Source organism: Mustelus asterias, chromosome 5, assembly GCF_964213995.1.
Source record: "Mustelus asterias chromosome 5, sMusAst1.hap1.1, whole genome shotgun sequence".
Lineage (NCBI taxonomy): Eukaryota > Metazoa > Chordata > Chondrichthyes > Carcharhiniformes > Triakidae > Mustelus > Mustelus asterias.
The window spans coordinates 17661424-17675990 of NC_135805.1; the positions used below are offsets into that span (position 1 = coordinate 17661424).

The 14567-nt window shown below is 45.9% G+C and overlaps 2 protein-coding genes across 2 annotated transcripts in view; one reads left to right on the forward strand and one right to left on the reverse strand.

Moving 5' to 3' along the window:
* LOC144493386 (uncharacterized) overlaps positions 1 to 14567 on the reverse strand; it is a 159276-nt gene that overhangs the window by 60717 nt on the left and 83992 nt on the right. The gene's annotated exons all lie outside the window — the stretch shown is intronic.
* The window catches only part of LOC144493916 (uncharacterized), a 39103-nt gene continuing 36669 nt past the window's right edge, over positions 12134 to 14567 (forward strand). The window contains exon 1 of the mRNA XM_078213498.1: positions 12134 to 12259. Within this exon, the coding sequence (XP_078069624.1) occupies positions 12134 to 12259 (126 nt within the window). The remainder of the gene's footprint in view (positions 12260 to 14567) is intronic.

A 14567-nucleotide genomic window follows, 5' to 3' on the forward strand; every position in this document is an offset into this window, starting at 1 on the left:
GCACTGTATCCCATGTTGTGTTGTTTTGCTGCACTGTCTTTCGAATGATCCCTTTTAGTGTTCGGTTCATGCGCTCGACGATTCCACTGGATTGTGGATGGGAGGCGATATGGAATTTCTGCTTGATGCCAAACATAGCCATAACGTTCTGCATCACCCATCCAGTGAAATGTGTCCCTTGGTCGGACTCTATGCTGTGGGGAAGACCCCATCGTGTAAACACCTGTTGGGCTAATATCTTTGCGGTGGCCTTAGCTGTGTTGGATCAAGTGGGGAATGCCTCGACCCATTTGGTGAAAGTGTCTCTTATTACCAGGACGTATTTAAATCCATTCCTACATGGTGGTAGTGGGCCGATAGAGTCAATTTGGAGATTTGTCCAGGAGCCTTCTACTGGGCATGTGTGTCTTAGCTCTGCTTTTCTGGCATACCTATCAGGGTTGTTCTGGGCACAAATTAAACAATTGTCGATATAATGGGCAATGTCATCCTGCAGTTCGGGCCACCAACGTAATTCTTTTAATCGCTCGATTGTTGTCTCTATGCCCTGATGGCCACATCCGGTAAACAACCCAGTTTGACCAGAAAATCTCTTTTGTCCTGAGATGACCCATATCCTGTGTATTCACTCATCTCAGTTGCAGCCTGGTTATCTCTGTCTTTTAGGCTGCAGCCTGTCATTTTAGTTCTTGCCCAATTGTCCCAGAATGCTTTACAAATCGCCATTTTAGATGGCCCGTTTGGCCACAGCAGAATCTAGTGTTACAATCTCAACTGTTTGCTGAAATGGTTAACTTTTCCACAGAACCTAAAGGGGCGGGGACTGAGCAGAGAAACTTGGCATGAATTTGAGTCACTTTATGTAATTTCGATAAAAACATCTCTAACTTGAACAAATTCGATTTTAATCTGACTGTATTTTTTCGGGTAGATTCCTCAAACTAATTCTTTTCATTTTTATTAATTTTTGTTAGGAACAGGTAACTCCTGTTCTTTATAAAGAATTTCACTCATTTTCTGAATTCTACACGGGCTCGGAGAATCAGAACCCAGGCTTTATCATTCTTACCCTTTTTCTCCTTTTCCCACCACTCCCTCTGTTTTACAGGAGGCCCATGGGGATTCCAAACAGACCTAATCATCTTATCGGTAAGTTTCTCATGAATGGGAAGGGTGAAATCACAATGTTGGGAGTGTACTGTAGATCTCCCACCATCCCACAGGAAACAGAGGAGCAGATGTGTAGGCAGACACTGGAAAGGTGTGAGAAAAGCAGCATCGTTGTGGTGGCTGACTTTAACTTCCCCCATATTGACCAGGACTCTCTTACAGCCAGGGGCTCGGGTGGACAGCGATTTGTTAGATGTGTCCAGGAAGGATTTTTGATCCAGTATGATGACAATCCAACCATGGTAGGGGCCATACTAGACTTGGTATTGAGGAATGAGCCGGCTTTCTTCACGACAGTAAGAAGTCTCACAACACCAGGTTAAAGTCCAACAGCTTTATTTGGTAGCACGAGCTTTCGGAGCGTTGGTCCTTCATCAGGTGAGTGGAGAGTTGGGTTCACAAACACGGCATATATAGACACAGAATCAATTGCGGATAGCGAAGAGCATTGTCGGGCAATACAGCAGGATATAGATAGGCTGGAAAATTGGGCGGAGAGGTGGCAGATGGAATTTAATCCGGATAAATGCGAAGTGATGCATTTTGGAAGAAATAATGTAGGGAGGAGTTATACAATAAATGGCAGAGTCATCAGGAGTATAGAAACACAGAGGGACCTAGGTGTGCAAGTCCACAAATCCTTGAAGGTGGCAACACAGGTGGAGAAGGTGGTGAAGAAGGCATATGGTATGCTTGCCTTTATAGGACGGGGTATAGAGTATAAAAGCTGGAGTCTGATGATGCAGCTGTATAGATCGCTGGTTAGGCCACATTTGGAGTACTGCGTCCAGTTCTGGTCGCCGCACTACCAGAAGGACGTGGAGGCATTGGAGAGAGTGCAGAGAAGGTTTACCAGGATGTTGCCTGGTATGGAGGGTCTTAGCTATGAGGAGAGATTGGGTAGACTGGGGTTGTTCTCCTTGGAAAGACGGAGAATGAGGGGAGATCTAATAGAGGTATACAAGATTATGAAGGGTATAGATAGGGTGAACAGTGGGAAGCTTTTTCCCAGGTCGGAGGTGACGATCACGAGGGGTCACGGGCTCAAGCTGAGAGGGGCGAAGTATAACTCAGACATCAGAGGGACGTTTTTTACACAGAGGATGGTGGGGGCCTGGAATGCGCTGCCAAGTAGGGTGGTGGAGGGAGGCACGCTGACATCGTTTAAGACTTACCTGGATAGTCACATGAGCAGCCTGGGAATGGAGGGATACAAACGATTGGTCTAGTTGGACCAAGGAGCGGCACAGGCTTGGAGGGCCGAAGGGCCTGTTTCCTGTGCTGTACTGTTCTTTGTTCTTTGCAAGATAATGGTTGGAATGCGAGTCTTAACAGGGAATCAAGTCTTCACGGGTACAGACAATGCGAGTGGAGAGAGTGATAATCACAGGTTAAAGAGGTGTGAATTGTCTCAAGCCAGGACAGATAGTAACATTTTGCAAGCCCAGGAAAATCATGGGGGTTACAGGTAAAGTGACATCAACCCAAGATCCTGGTTGAGGCCATTCTTATATGTCCAGAACCCGGCTATCAGTTTCTGCTCGGCGATTCTGCGTTGTCGTGTGTCTTGATCGCTGCCTTGGAGAACGCTTATCCAAAGATCGGGGGCTGAATGCCCTTGACTGCCCCGACAGGAAGGGAACACTCCTGCCTGGTGATGTCGAGCGGTGTCCATTCTTCCGTTGGCGTAGCGTCTGCATGGTATCGCTGTTGTACCATGCCTCGGGACATCCTTTGCTGCAGCCTATCAGGTAGACAATGTTGGCCGAGTCGCATGAGTATGTACCAAGTATGTATCAGAAACTGATAGCCATCCCAAGAAGCAATAATAAATACCATGTGATCACAATCTGCAATGACTCAATCAAATGGCCTCCTTCTGCACTGTCGGGTTTCTATGATTGTATGATTCAAACACATTCCCGGTTAAAGTTTATTCCAATTTCATTTTTCCCAGGGACGTCTGATAAATGGGAGGTTTTCAAAAGTGTTAACCAGGGTTCAGGGTAAGCACATTCCTCTCAGAGTCAAGGGCAAGGCTGGCAGAAGTAGGGAACCCTGGATGACTCGGGATATTGAGGCCCTGGTCAAGAAGAAGAAGGAGGCACATGACATGCATAGGCAGCTGGGACCTGATGAAGTGTATCCCAGGACATTGTGGGGGTCTAGGGAGGAAATTGCGGGTCCCCTGGCCGAGATATTTGAATCATCGACAGTCACAGGTGAGGTGCCTGGAGATTGAAGAGTGGCAAATGTTGTGCCTTTGTTTAAAAAGGGCTGCAGGGAAAAGCCTGGGAACTACAGGCCAGTGAGCCTCACATTTGTAGTGGGTAAATTGTTGGAAGGTATTTTGAGAGACAGGATCTACAGGCATTTAGAGACGCAAGGACTGATTAGAGACAGTCAGCATGGCTTTGTGAGTGGAAAATCATGTCTCACAAATATGATTGAGTTTTTTGAAGGGGTAACCAAGAAGGTAGATGAGGGCAGTGCAGTTGATGTTGCCTACATGGACTTTAGCAAGGCCTTTGACAAGGTACTGCATGATAGGTTGTTGCATAACATTAAATCTCACGGGATCCAGGGTGAGGTATCTAAATGGATACAAAATTGGCTTTTTGACAGAAGCCAGAGGGTGGTTGTAGAGGGTTGTTTTTCAAACTGGAGGCCTGTGACCAGCGGTGTGCCTCAGGGATCGGTGCTGGGTCCACTGTTATTTGTCATTTATTATTAATGATTTGGATGAGAATATAGGAGGCATGGTTCGTAAGTTTGCAGATGACACCAAGATTGGTGGCATAGTGGACAGTGAAGAAAGTTATCTCTGATTGCAACGGGATCTTGATCAATTGGGCCAGTGGGCTGACGAATGGCAGATGGAGTTTAATTTAGATAAATGCGAGGTGATGCATTTTGGTAGATTGAACCAGGGCAGGACTTACTCAGTTAATGGTAGGGCACTGGGGAGAGTTACGGAACAAAGGGATCTTGGGGTACATGTTCATAGCTCATTGTAAATAGAGTCACAGGTGGACAGAGTGGTGAAGAAGGCATTCGGCATGCTTGGTGTCATTGGTCAGAACATTGAATGCAGGAGTTGGGATGTCTTGTTGAAGTTGTACAAGACATTGGTAAGGCCATACTTGGAATACTGTGTACAGTTCTGGCAACCCTATTATGGAAAGGATATTATTAAACTCGAAAGAGTGCAGAAAAGATTTACTAGGATGCTACCGGGACTTGATGGTTTGAGTTGGAAGGCAAGGCTGGATCGATTGGGACTTTTTTCTCTGGAGCGTAGGAGGCTGAGGGGTGACCTTGTAGAGGTCTATAAAATAATGAGGGCAAAGATCAGCTGGATAGTCAATATCTTTTCCCAATGGTAGGGGAGTCGAAAACATAATTTTAAGATGAGAGGGGAGAGATACAGCAGTGTCCAGAGGAGCAATTTTTTCCCAGTGTCTGGAACAAGCTGCCAGAGGTAGTAGTAGAGGCAGGTACAATTTTGTCTTGTAAAAAGCATTTAGATGGGTAAGATGGGAATGGAGGGATATGGGCCAAATGCGGGCAATTGGGATTAGCTTTGGTCTTTTAAAAAAAAAGGCGGCATGGACAAGTTGGGCCGAAGGGCCTGTTTCCATGCTGTAAACTTCTATGATTCTATGGCATGATTGAAGAGCACTTGAGGAATTGAAAATCTAGAAATCAGCTCCACCCATTGCTCTGAAATGTCGGCCCTGTAAATGCCCAGATGGACAATTGGAGTTTGGTTTCAGACCTGCCTTTGGAGGCAGCTTTACTTCAGTGATCATTGAGTGGACCCGACCTCACCCACATTTCCAATGAGCCTGTTTCTGAGTGAGGCACTCAGCTGATTTTATTACTTTGCATTGCAAGAGCCACAAGTCATCTCTTGGCCTCTCTTCACAGTGACATTTACATGGGGCTTTGCATCTTTTGATGTTGAACTCATGAGAGATGAAGAAAAACATGGTCACAAGCTCTAAAGTGACTTCATCAGCACCTGGATAATTTTAATAATTGCACATTTTAGGACAAGAGACAAAATGTACCTGCAATTCTCTCAGACTCTTTATTCCCTGGATTCGTTACACGGATTGTAGTCAAACCCGAACCTAACAGGAATGAGGAGGTGGGAGGTGGGTGTGAATCCACACCCAGGACACACCCAGAGACTGTATTCATTGGAGTCGAGAGCAGTGAGAGGGGATCTCATAGAAACAGATAAAATTCTAACAGGGTTAAACAGGGAAGATTCAGAAATGATGTTCCCGATGGTGTGGGAGTCCAGAACTAGGGGGTCACAGTTTGTGGGTCAGGGGTAAAGGTTTTAGAACTGAGCTGAGGAGACATTTCTTCACCCAGAGGCTGGTGAAAGTGTGGAATTCACTATCACAGAATGTAGTTGAGGTCAAAACGTTGTCCGATTTCAAGAAGAAATTAGATATTTAAGGATGAGAGGAGACCTAATAGAGGCGTATAAGATGTTGAGAGGCATAGATCTCAGAGGCTTTTTCCCAGGGTGGAAATGTCTGCTATGACAGGAGACAGGTTTAGGGTGCTGGGGGGTAGGTACAGGGGAGATGTTCAAGGTAAGTTTTTCACACAGAGGGTGGTGGGCGAGTGGAATCGGCTGCCGTCAGTGGTGGTGGAGGCGAACTCAATCGGGTCTTATAAGAGACTCCTGGATGAGTACATGGAGCTTAATAGGATGGAGGGTTATAGGTAGGTCTAGAAGGTAGGGATGTGTTCGGCACAACTTGTGGGCCGAAGGGCCTGTTTGTGCTGTAGTTTTTCTATGTTTCTATATAGCTCTTGGGGCTAAAGGAATCAAGGGATTAATCTACATGTCAATTGGTCAAACCAGGTCAGTCAAGGCAGCCTTGAGGTGGGGTTCATAGAATGTATCCGTGATAGCTTCCATGAACAGTGTGTAATGGAACCTATGAGGGAGCAAGCTATCCTAGATCTGGTCTTGTGTAATGAGACAGGAATAATTAATGATCTTACAGTTAGAAATCCCGTCGGATGGGTGAATTTAAAATTCAGATTGAGCGTGAGAAGGTAAAATCCAATATCAGTGTCTTGTGCATAAACAAAGGAGACTACAAGGGGATGAGGGAGGAGTTGGCTCTGGTATATTGGGAGCAAAAATGTTATGGTGGGACAATTGAGGAACAGTGGAGGACTTTCAAAGCGATTTTTCTCAGTGCTCAGCAAAAGTATATTCCAGTGATAAGGAAGGACTGTAGAAAAAGAGATAGTCAGCCATGAATTCTAAGGAAATAAAGGCGGGCATCAGATTAAAAGAAAATGCACACAAAGTGGCAAAGATTAGTGGGAAACTAGAGGATTGGGAAATCTTTAAAGGTCAGCAGAAAGCCACAAAAAAAGCTATAAAAGCTATAGTCATGGAAAAGGATGAGTGTTGTCCTATGGGTAAGGTGCTGAATTGGGGGAAGGCTAACTACAACCGGATTAGGCAGGATTTGGTGGCTGTTGATTGAGAGAGGCTGTTTGAGGGTAAATCCCACATCTGGCATGTGGGAGTCTTTTAAGGAATAGTTGATAGGAGTGCAGGACAGGCATGTGCCTTTAAAAAGGAAGGACAGGAAAGGTAGGATTCGAGTGCCGTGGATATCCAGAGAAATTGTGGGTCTAATCAAAAAGAAAAAGAGGCATACATGAGGTCCAGGCAGCTAAAAACAGACGAAGCACTGGAGGAATACAGAGAAAGTAGAAAAGAACTCAAACAGGGAGGTGGAAGGGCAAAAAGGGGTCACGAAATGTTCTTGGCAGACAGGATTAAGGAGAATCCCAAGCCATTTTACACATACGTTAGGAAGAAGAGGGTTGTCAGAGAAAAAGTCGGACCTCTCAAGAACAAAGGAGGGAAATTATGCTGAGAACCCAAGGAAGTAGGTGAGATCCTAAATGAATGCTTTGCATCAGTATTCACAAAAGAGAGGGACACGTTGATTGGCAGTGTCTCAGAGGGATGTGTAGACCCGTTAGAACAAATCGCAATTGCAAGGGAGGAAGTGTCAGGTGTTTTAGGAAGCATTAAGGTAGACAAATCCCCAGGGCCAGATGGCATCTGTCCTAGATTACTGAGAGAGACAAGAGATGAAATTGCTGGGCCTCTAACAGAAATCTTTATTTCTTCATTGAACACATGTGAGGTCCCAGAGGATTTGAGGATAGCAAATGTGGTCCCGTTATTTAAGAAGGTCAGCAAGGATAACCCGGGTAATAATTGGCCAGCGAGCTTGACGTCCGTGGTAGGGAAATTTTTGGAGAAGATTCTTATAGATAGGATCTATACACATTTAGAACTGAATAGTCTCATGAGCGACAGACAACATGGTTTTGTACGAGGGAGGTCATGCTGCACAAATTTGGTTGAGTTTTTTGAGGAGGTGACAAAAATGATAGACGAGGGAAGGGCCGTGGATGTCGTCTACATGGATTTTAGTTTGGAATTGACAAGGTCCCTCTTGGCAGGCTGGTGCAAAAGGTTAAATCTCACGGAATCAAAGGTGAACTCGCTAGATGGGTACAGAACTGGCTTGGCCATAGAAGACAGAGGGTAGCAGTGGAGGGGTCTTTTTCTGATTGGAGGTCTGTGACTAGTGGTGTTCACAGTAAAAGTTTTAACAACACCAGGTTGAAGTCCAACAGGTTTATTTGGTAGCAAATGCCATTCGCTTTCGGAGCGCTGCTCCTTCGTCAGATGGAGTGGATATCTGCTCACAAACCAGGCACACAGAGACACAAAATCAAGTGGTGTTCCGCAGGGCTCTGGACTGGGACCTCTGCTGTTTGTGACAGATATAAATGATTTGGAAGAAGATGTAGCTGGTCTGATTAGTAAGTTTGCGGACGACACAAAGATTGCTGGAGTTGGGGATAGTGATGAACATTGTCAGAGAATACAGCAGGATATAGATAGGCTGGAAAATTGGGCGGAGAAATAGCAGATGGAATTTAATCCAGATAAATGTGAAGTGATGCATTTTGGTAGATCTAATGCAGGGGGCAGCTATACAATAAATGGCAGAACCATCAGGAGTATAGACACACAGAGGGATCTGGGTGTGCAAGTACACAGATCCTTAAAGGTGGGAGAACAGGTGGAAAAGGTGGTGAAGAAGGCATATGGCATGCTTGCCTTTATTGGAGGGGGCATAGAGTATAAAAGTTGGCATATGATGTTGCAGTTATATAGAACGTTGGTTCGGCCACATTTGGAATACTGTGTCCAGTTCTGGTCGCCACACTCCCAGAAGGACGTGGAGGCATTGGAGAGAGTGCAGAAAAGGTTTACCAGGATGTTGCCTGGTATGGAGGGTATTAGCTATGAGGTGAGATTGTGTAAACTAGGGTTGTTCTCCCTGGAAAGACGGAGGCTGAGGGGCGACCTAATAGAAGTTTATAAAATTAAGAAGGGCATACTTAGGGTGAACAGTTGGAAGCTCTTTCCCAGGTCAGAAATGACAAACACAAGGGGTCACAAGTTCAAGGTAAGGGGGGAAAGTTTCAATACATATATGCGGGGGACGTATTTTACACAGAGGGTGGTGGGGGCCTGGAATGCACTACCAAGCAAGGTGGTTGAGGCAGACACGCTCGGATCATTTAAAACTTATCTAGATAGCCACATGAACAGACTGGGAATAGAGGGATACAAACGGATGGTCCAGTTATGAACACATGATCGGTGCAGGCTTGGAGGGCCGAAGGGCCTGTTCCTGTGCTGTATTGTTCTTTGTTCTTTGTTCTCTAAAGAAAAGTAAGATGGATTATGTGAATAAACTGGCTCAGAATATAAAAATAGATAGCAAAGATTTCAAACAAAAATTAAAATAAAAAAGAGTGGCTAAAGTAAACATTGGTCCTTCAAAGGATTCGAAGGGGGATGTGATAACTGGAAATGAGGAAATGGTTGAGGCATTGAACTGGTATTTTGTGTCGGTCTTCACAGTGGAAGACACAAATAACATGCTAAAAATTGGTAACAAGAAAGCTATGGCTGGTGAGGACCTAGAAACTATCATCACGAAAGAGGTCGTGTTGGGCAAGTTAATGGACTAAAGGTAGACAAGTCTCCTGGTGCTGATGGAATGCATCCCAGGGTACTAAAAGAGATGGTGGGGGAAATAGCAAATATACAAGTGGTAATTTACCAAAATTTGCTGGACTCTGGGATGGTTCCCGAAGATTGGAAAACAGCAAATGTGATGCCACTGTTTAAAAAAGGAGGTAGACAAAAGGCGGGTAACTATAGGCCAGATAGCTTAACTTCTGTAGTGGCGAAAATGCTTGAATCCATCATCAAGTAAGAAATAGCGAGATCTCTGGACATCAATTGTCCCATTGGGAAGGTGCAGCATGGGTTCATGAAGGGCAGGTCATGTTTGGCTAATTTGGTGGAATTCTTTGAGAACATGACATGTGCAGTGGACAATGGGCAACCTGTGGATGTGGTGCACCTGGATTTCCAGAAGGCATTTGACAAGGTGCCGTACCAAAGACTGCTGCATGAGATAAAGATGCACGGTGTTATGGGTAATGTATTAGCATGGATAGAGGATTGGTTAACTGACGGAAAGCAAAGAGTGGAGATAAATGGGTGTTTTTCTGGTTAGTGATCAGTGACTTAAGAACAGAAGAACATAAGAAATAGGAGCAGGAGCAGGCCATCTAGCCCCTCGAGCCTGCCCCGCCATTCAATAAGATCATGGCTGATCTGAAGTGGATCAGTTCCACTTACCCGCCTGATCCTTATAACCCCTAATTCCCTTACCGATCAGGAATCCATCTATCCGTGATTTACACATATTCAACGAGGTAGCCTCCACCACTTCAGTGGGCAGAGAATTCCAGAGATTCACCACCCTCTGAGAGAAGAAGTTCCTCCTCAACTCAGTCCTAAACTGACCCCCCTTTATTTTGAGGCTGTGCCCTCTAGTTCTAACTTCCTTTCTAAGTTGAAAGAATCTCTCCAGCTCTACCCTATCCAGCCCCTTCATTATCTTATAGGTCTCTATAAGATCCCCCCTCAGCCTTCTAAATTCCAACGAGTGCAAACCCAATCTGCTCAGTCTCTCCTCAGAATCAACACCCCTCATCTCTGGTATCAACCTGGTGAACCTTCTCTGCACTCCCTCCAAGGCCAATATATCCTTCCGCAAATAAGGGGACCAATACTGCACACAGTATTCCAGCTGCGGCCTCACCAATGCCCTGTACAGATGCAGCAAGACATCTCTGCTTTTATATTCTATCCCCCTTGCGATATAGGCCAACATCCCATTTGCCTTCTTGATCACCTGTTGCACCTGCAGACTGGGTTTTTGCATCTCATGCACAAGGACCCCAAGGTCCCTTTGCACAGTAGCATGTTGTAATTTTTTTCCGTTTAGATAATAATCCAATTTGCTATTATTTCCTCCAAAGTGAATAACCTTGCATTTGTCAACGTTATACTCCATCTGCCAGATCCTCGCCCACTCACTCAGCCTGACGAGTGGTGTCCCTCAGGGATCAGTGTTGGGACTGAAATTGTTACGATTTACATGAATGATTCGGAGTTGGGGACAAATGTAGTGCAGAGGACACTGAAAGTGTGCAAAGGGATATAGATAGCCCAAGTGAGCGGGCAATGGTCTGGCAGATGCAGCATAATGCTGGTCATCCATTTTGGTAGGAAAACAGCAAAATGGACTCTTATTTAAATGGTAAAAAATTGCAGCATGCTGCTGTGCAGCGGGACCTGGGTGCCCTTGTGCATGAATCACAAAAGGTTGATTTGCAGGTGCAGCAGGTAATTAAAAAGACAAATTGAATCTTGTCCTTCATTGCTAGAGGGATGGAGTTTAAAAACAGCAAGGTTATGTTGCAACTGTATAAGATGCTGGTGAGGCCACACCTGGAGTACTGTGTACAGTTTTGGTCCCCTTGCTTGAGAAAGGATATACTGGCACTGGACGGGGTACAGAGGAGATTCACGAAGTTGATTCCGGAGTTGAGAGGGTGGCTTATGAGGAGAGACTGATTAGACTGGGGCTACACACATTGGAATTTAGAAGAATGAGGGGAGATCTTATAGAAACATTTAAGATTGTGAAGGGAATAGGTAAGATAGAAGCAGGGAAGTTGGTTCCACTGGCGAGTGAAACTCGAACTCGGGGGCAAGGCCGCAAAATAAGGGGAAGCAGATTTAGGACTGAGTTGAGGAGGATCTTCTTCATACAAAGGGTTGTGAATCTGTGGAATTCCCTGCCCAGCGAAGCAGTTGAGGCTACCTCATCGAATGTTTTTAAGGCAAGGATGGATACATTTTTGAACAGGAAAGGAATTAAGGGTTATGGTGAGCGGGCGGGTAAGTGGAGCTGAGATTACGAAAAGATCAGCCATGATCTTATTGAATGGCAGAGCAGGCTCAAGGGGCCAGGTGGCCTACTCCTGCTCCTAGTTCTTATGTTCTAATGTACTGCTGGCACAGGGAACCCAAGAAATGAGATTGTGCAGACATGAAAGGAGAATGTGAGATTGTTTTCTGCTGGGTCACTAACACCAGCGAGCGACAGATCAATCTTCCATTCCAGTCAACTCCCAAACAGGAACGGGTAACAATTCGGAGTGTGTGAACTGGAATCAATTGTAAAATAGCTGCTCCGGGTTGCTCAGACTTCCTGGGAACCGGCACTCACAGAGTTAATAATTTCTAATTTCAATGTTGGAACCGAGTCACATTTCCACAGTAAATTAGATCGTGCACTTCTTCAACACAAGATGTTCCTGCCCAGGGAGACTTTATTCAAAATCATCTTGGTAAAACAGTATAAAAATCTCTGAGCTCTCTGCTCAAACTTCAGATCGAGCTGAAGGTGCTGAGAATCATTCAGTGCGTTCACCAGTGATCTGAACCAACACCAAGATGCTGAGACTCTTCTTAACTGTGTCTGTCCTCTTCTGGAACCAACTCGCTGCACACAATCAAGAACTGTACCAGTTCTGTAACGGAATTGGCTGCACTGTGCCCAGCAGAATCATTCAGTACGAGGTAATTATAGTTCTGGGGTTTATTGTGTTCTGTCGTGTTTGTATCACTGGAAATTATTTCATAAAATAAAGTAGAAAATACTGGAAAAGCTCAGCAGGTCTGGCAGTATCTGTGGAGAGAGAAACACAGTTAATGGTTTGAGTTCATACGGCTCTTGTTCAGAGCTCCGACTGCAAACATGAACTGTGTTTCTCTCTCCACAGATACTGCCAGACCTGCCGAGTTTTCCAGCATTTTCTGTTTTTAATTCAGATTTCCAGCATATACTGTATTTTCCATGTGATTTGAATTATTTACTGTCTGTTTTTTGGGGGATCCATAGCCTGCGGTGCACTGACATCTCACACCCAACCCTGAAACATGAGGCTGCACTGAAATTGGCCCCTGACTCTCATTAACATTTTATCCAGGATCTGCCATCACCTGATTGCTCTCCACTGCCTGCTAGTGAAGTAAGAAGAATATCAGGGCTTCCGACTCCAGCACTGGCTCAGAGAGAGGGGTCGATGTGGGGACAGAGAGGAGTTAGTGGGACAATGTGAACAATGCAAAATGATGCATTTTGGTCGAATAAATGCAAAGTGATGCATTTTGGTAGATCGAATGCAGGGGGGAGCTATACCATCAGGGGTATAGACACACAGAGGGATCTGGGTATGCTCCTCCACCGATCCTTAAAGGTGGCAGCACAGGTGGAAAAGGTGGTGAAGAAGGCATATGGCATGCTTGCCTTTATTGGAAGGGGCATAGAGTATAAAAGTTGGAATATGATGTTGCAGTTACGTAGAATGTTGGTTAGGCCACATTTGGAATACTGCGTCCAGTTCTGGTCGTCACACAACCAGAAGGACGTGGAGGCTTTGGAGAGAGTGCAGAAAAGGTTTACCAGGATGTTGCCTGGTATGGGAGTATTAGCTATGAGGTGAGATTGAGTAAACTAGGGTTGTTCTCCCTGGAAAGACGGAGGTTGAGGGGCGACCTAATAGAAGTTAATAAAATTATGAAGGGCAGAGATAGGGGGAACAGTTGGAAGCTTTTTCCCAGGTCAGAAATGACAAACACAAGGGGTCACAAGTTCAAGGTAAGGGGGGAAAGGTTCAATACAGATATGCGGGGGACGTATTTTACACAGAGGGTGGTGGGGGCCTGGAATGCACTACCAAGCAAGGTGGTTGAGGCAGACACGCCAGCATCATGTAAGACTTATCTAGATAGCCACATGAACAGACTGGGAATAGAGGGATACAAATGGATGGTCCAGTTCGGAACACATGATCGGTGCAGGCTTGGAGGGCCGAAGGGCCTGTTCCTGTGCTGTATTGTTCTTTGTTCTTTTTTTTTTTCACTGTACAATTGGGAACCATTCCTGCTCCTGCTGTATTCACTGAATCTAACCCAGTTTCTGAAAGGCAGTTTATAACAGAGCTAAGGTCACCATGTTAGATCTGTAAGAAGCCAAGTCTCGCCTTCGGCAGCACACCCCACAGACTAGAGGATTTCCACAGTAACTTCACTGCTGAGAGCAGAGGGCGGCACGGTAGCACAGTGGTTAGCACTGCTGCTTCACAGCTCCAGGGACCTGGGTTCGATTCTCGGCTTGGGTCACTGTCTGTGTGGAGTTTGCACATTCTCCTCGTGTCTGCGTGGGTTTCCTCCGGGTGCTCCGGTTTCCTCCAACAGTCCAAAGATGTGCGGGTTAGGTCGATTGGCCATGCTAAAATTGCCCTTAGTGTCCTGAGATGCGTAGGTTAAAGGGATTAGTGGGTAAAATATATGGGGGTCGGGCCTGGGTGGGATTGTGGTCGGTGCAGACTCGATGGGCCGAATGGCCTCTTTCTGTGCTGTAGGGTTTCTATGATTCTATGCTGTGTTAATGTAAGCCTACTTGTGACACGAATAAATGAACTTTAAACTTGAAAACTTCATCCCAACTCTCATCCCTGACCCAACTCCCAACATAAGAGAGGCCCCCCCCACCCCCCCCCCCCCCCCGCCCTGCCCCCCACCACCTAACTGGTACCGTCTGGTCCAGATGGATCTCCCACACCCCCAACCTGATCCCTGGTTTTGCCCATCCGCCCAATATGACCCCGCCCCTCTATCCCTGCCACCCAACCACCCCTCCAGTGCCCCACCACCTACCCCATCTTCCTGACCTCTGAATGCACCATTCTGATCTCCCATCACTCCCCGGGACCACCGATTTCCCCGCCCCCCCCCCCCCCCCCCGGCACCTCATCTCTGACCTCTAACCCTCTCCCCCCAACCTCCAAACTCCTGAACCATCCTGACCCTCAATCCCTGTTCT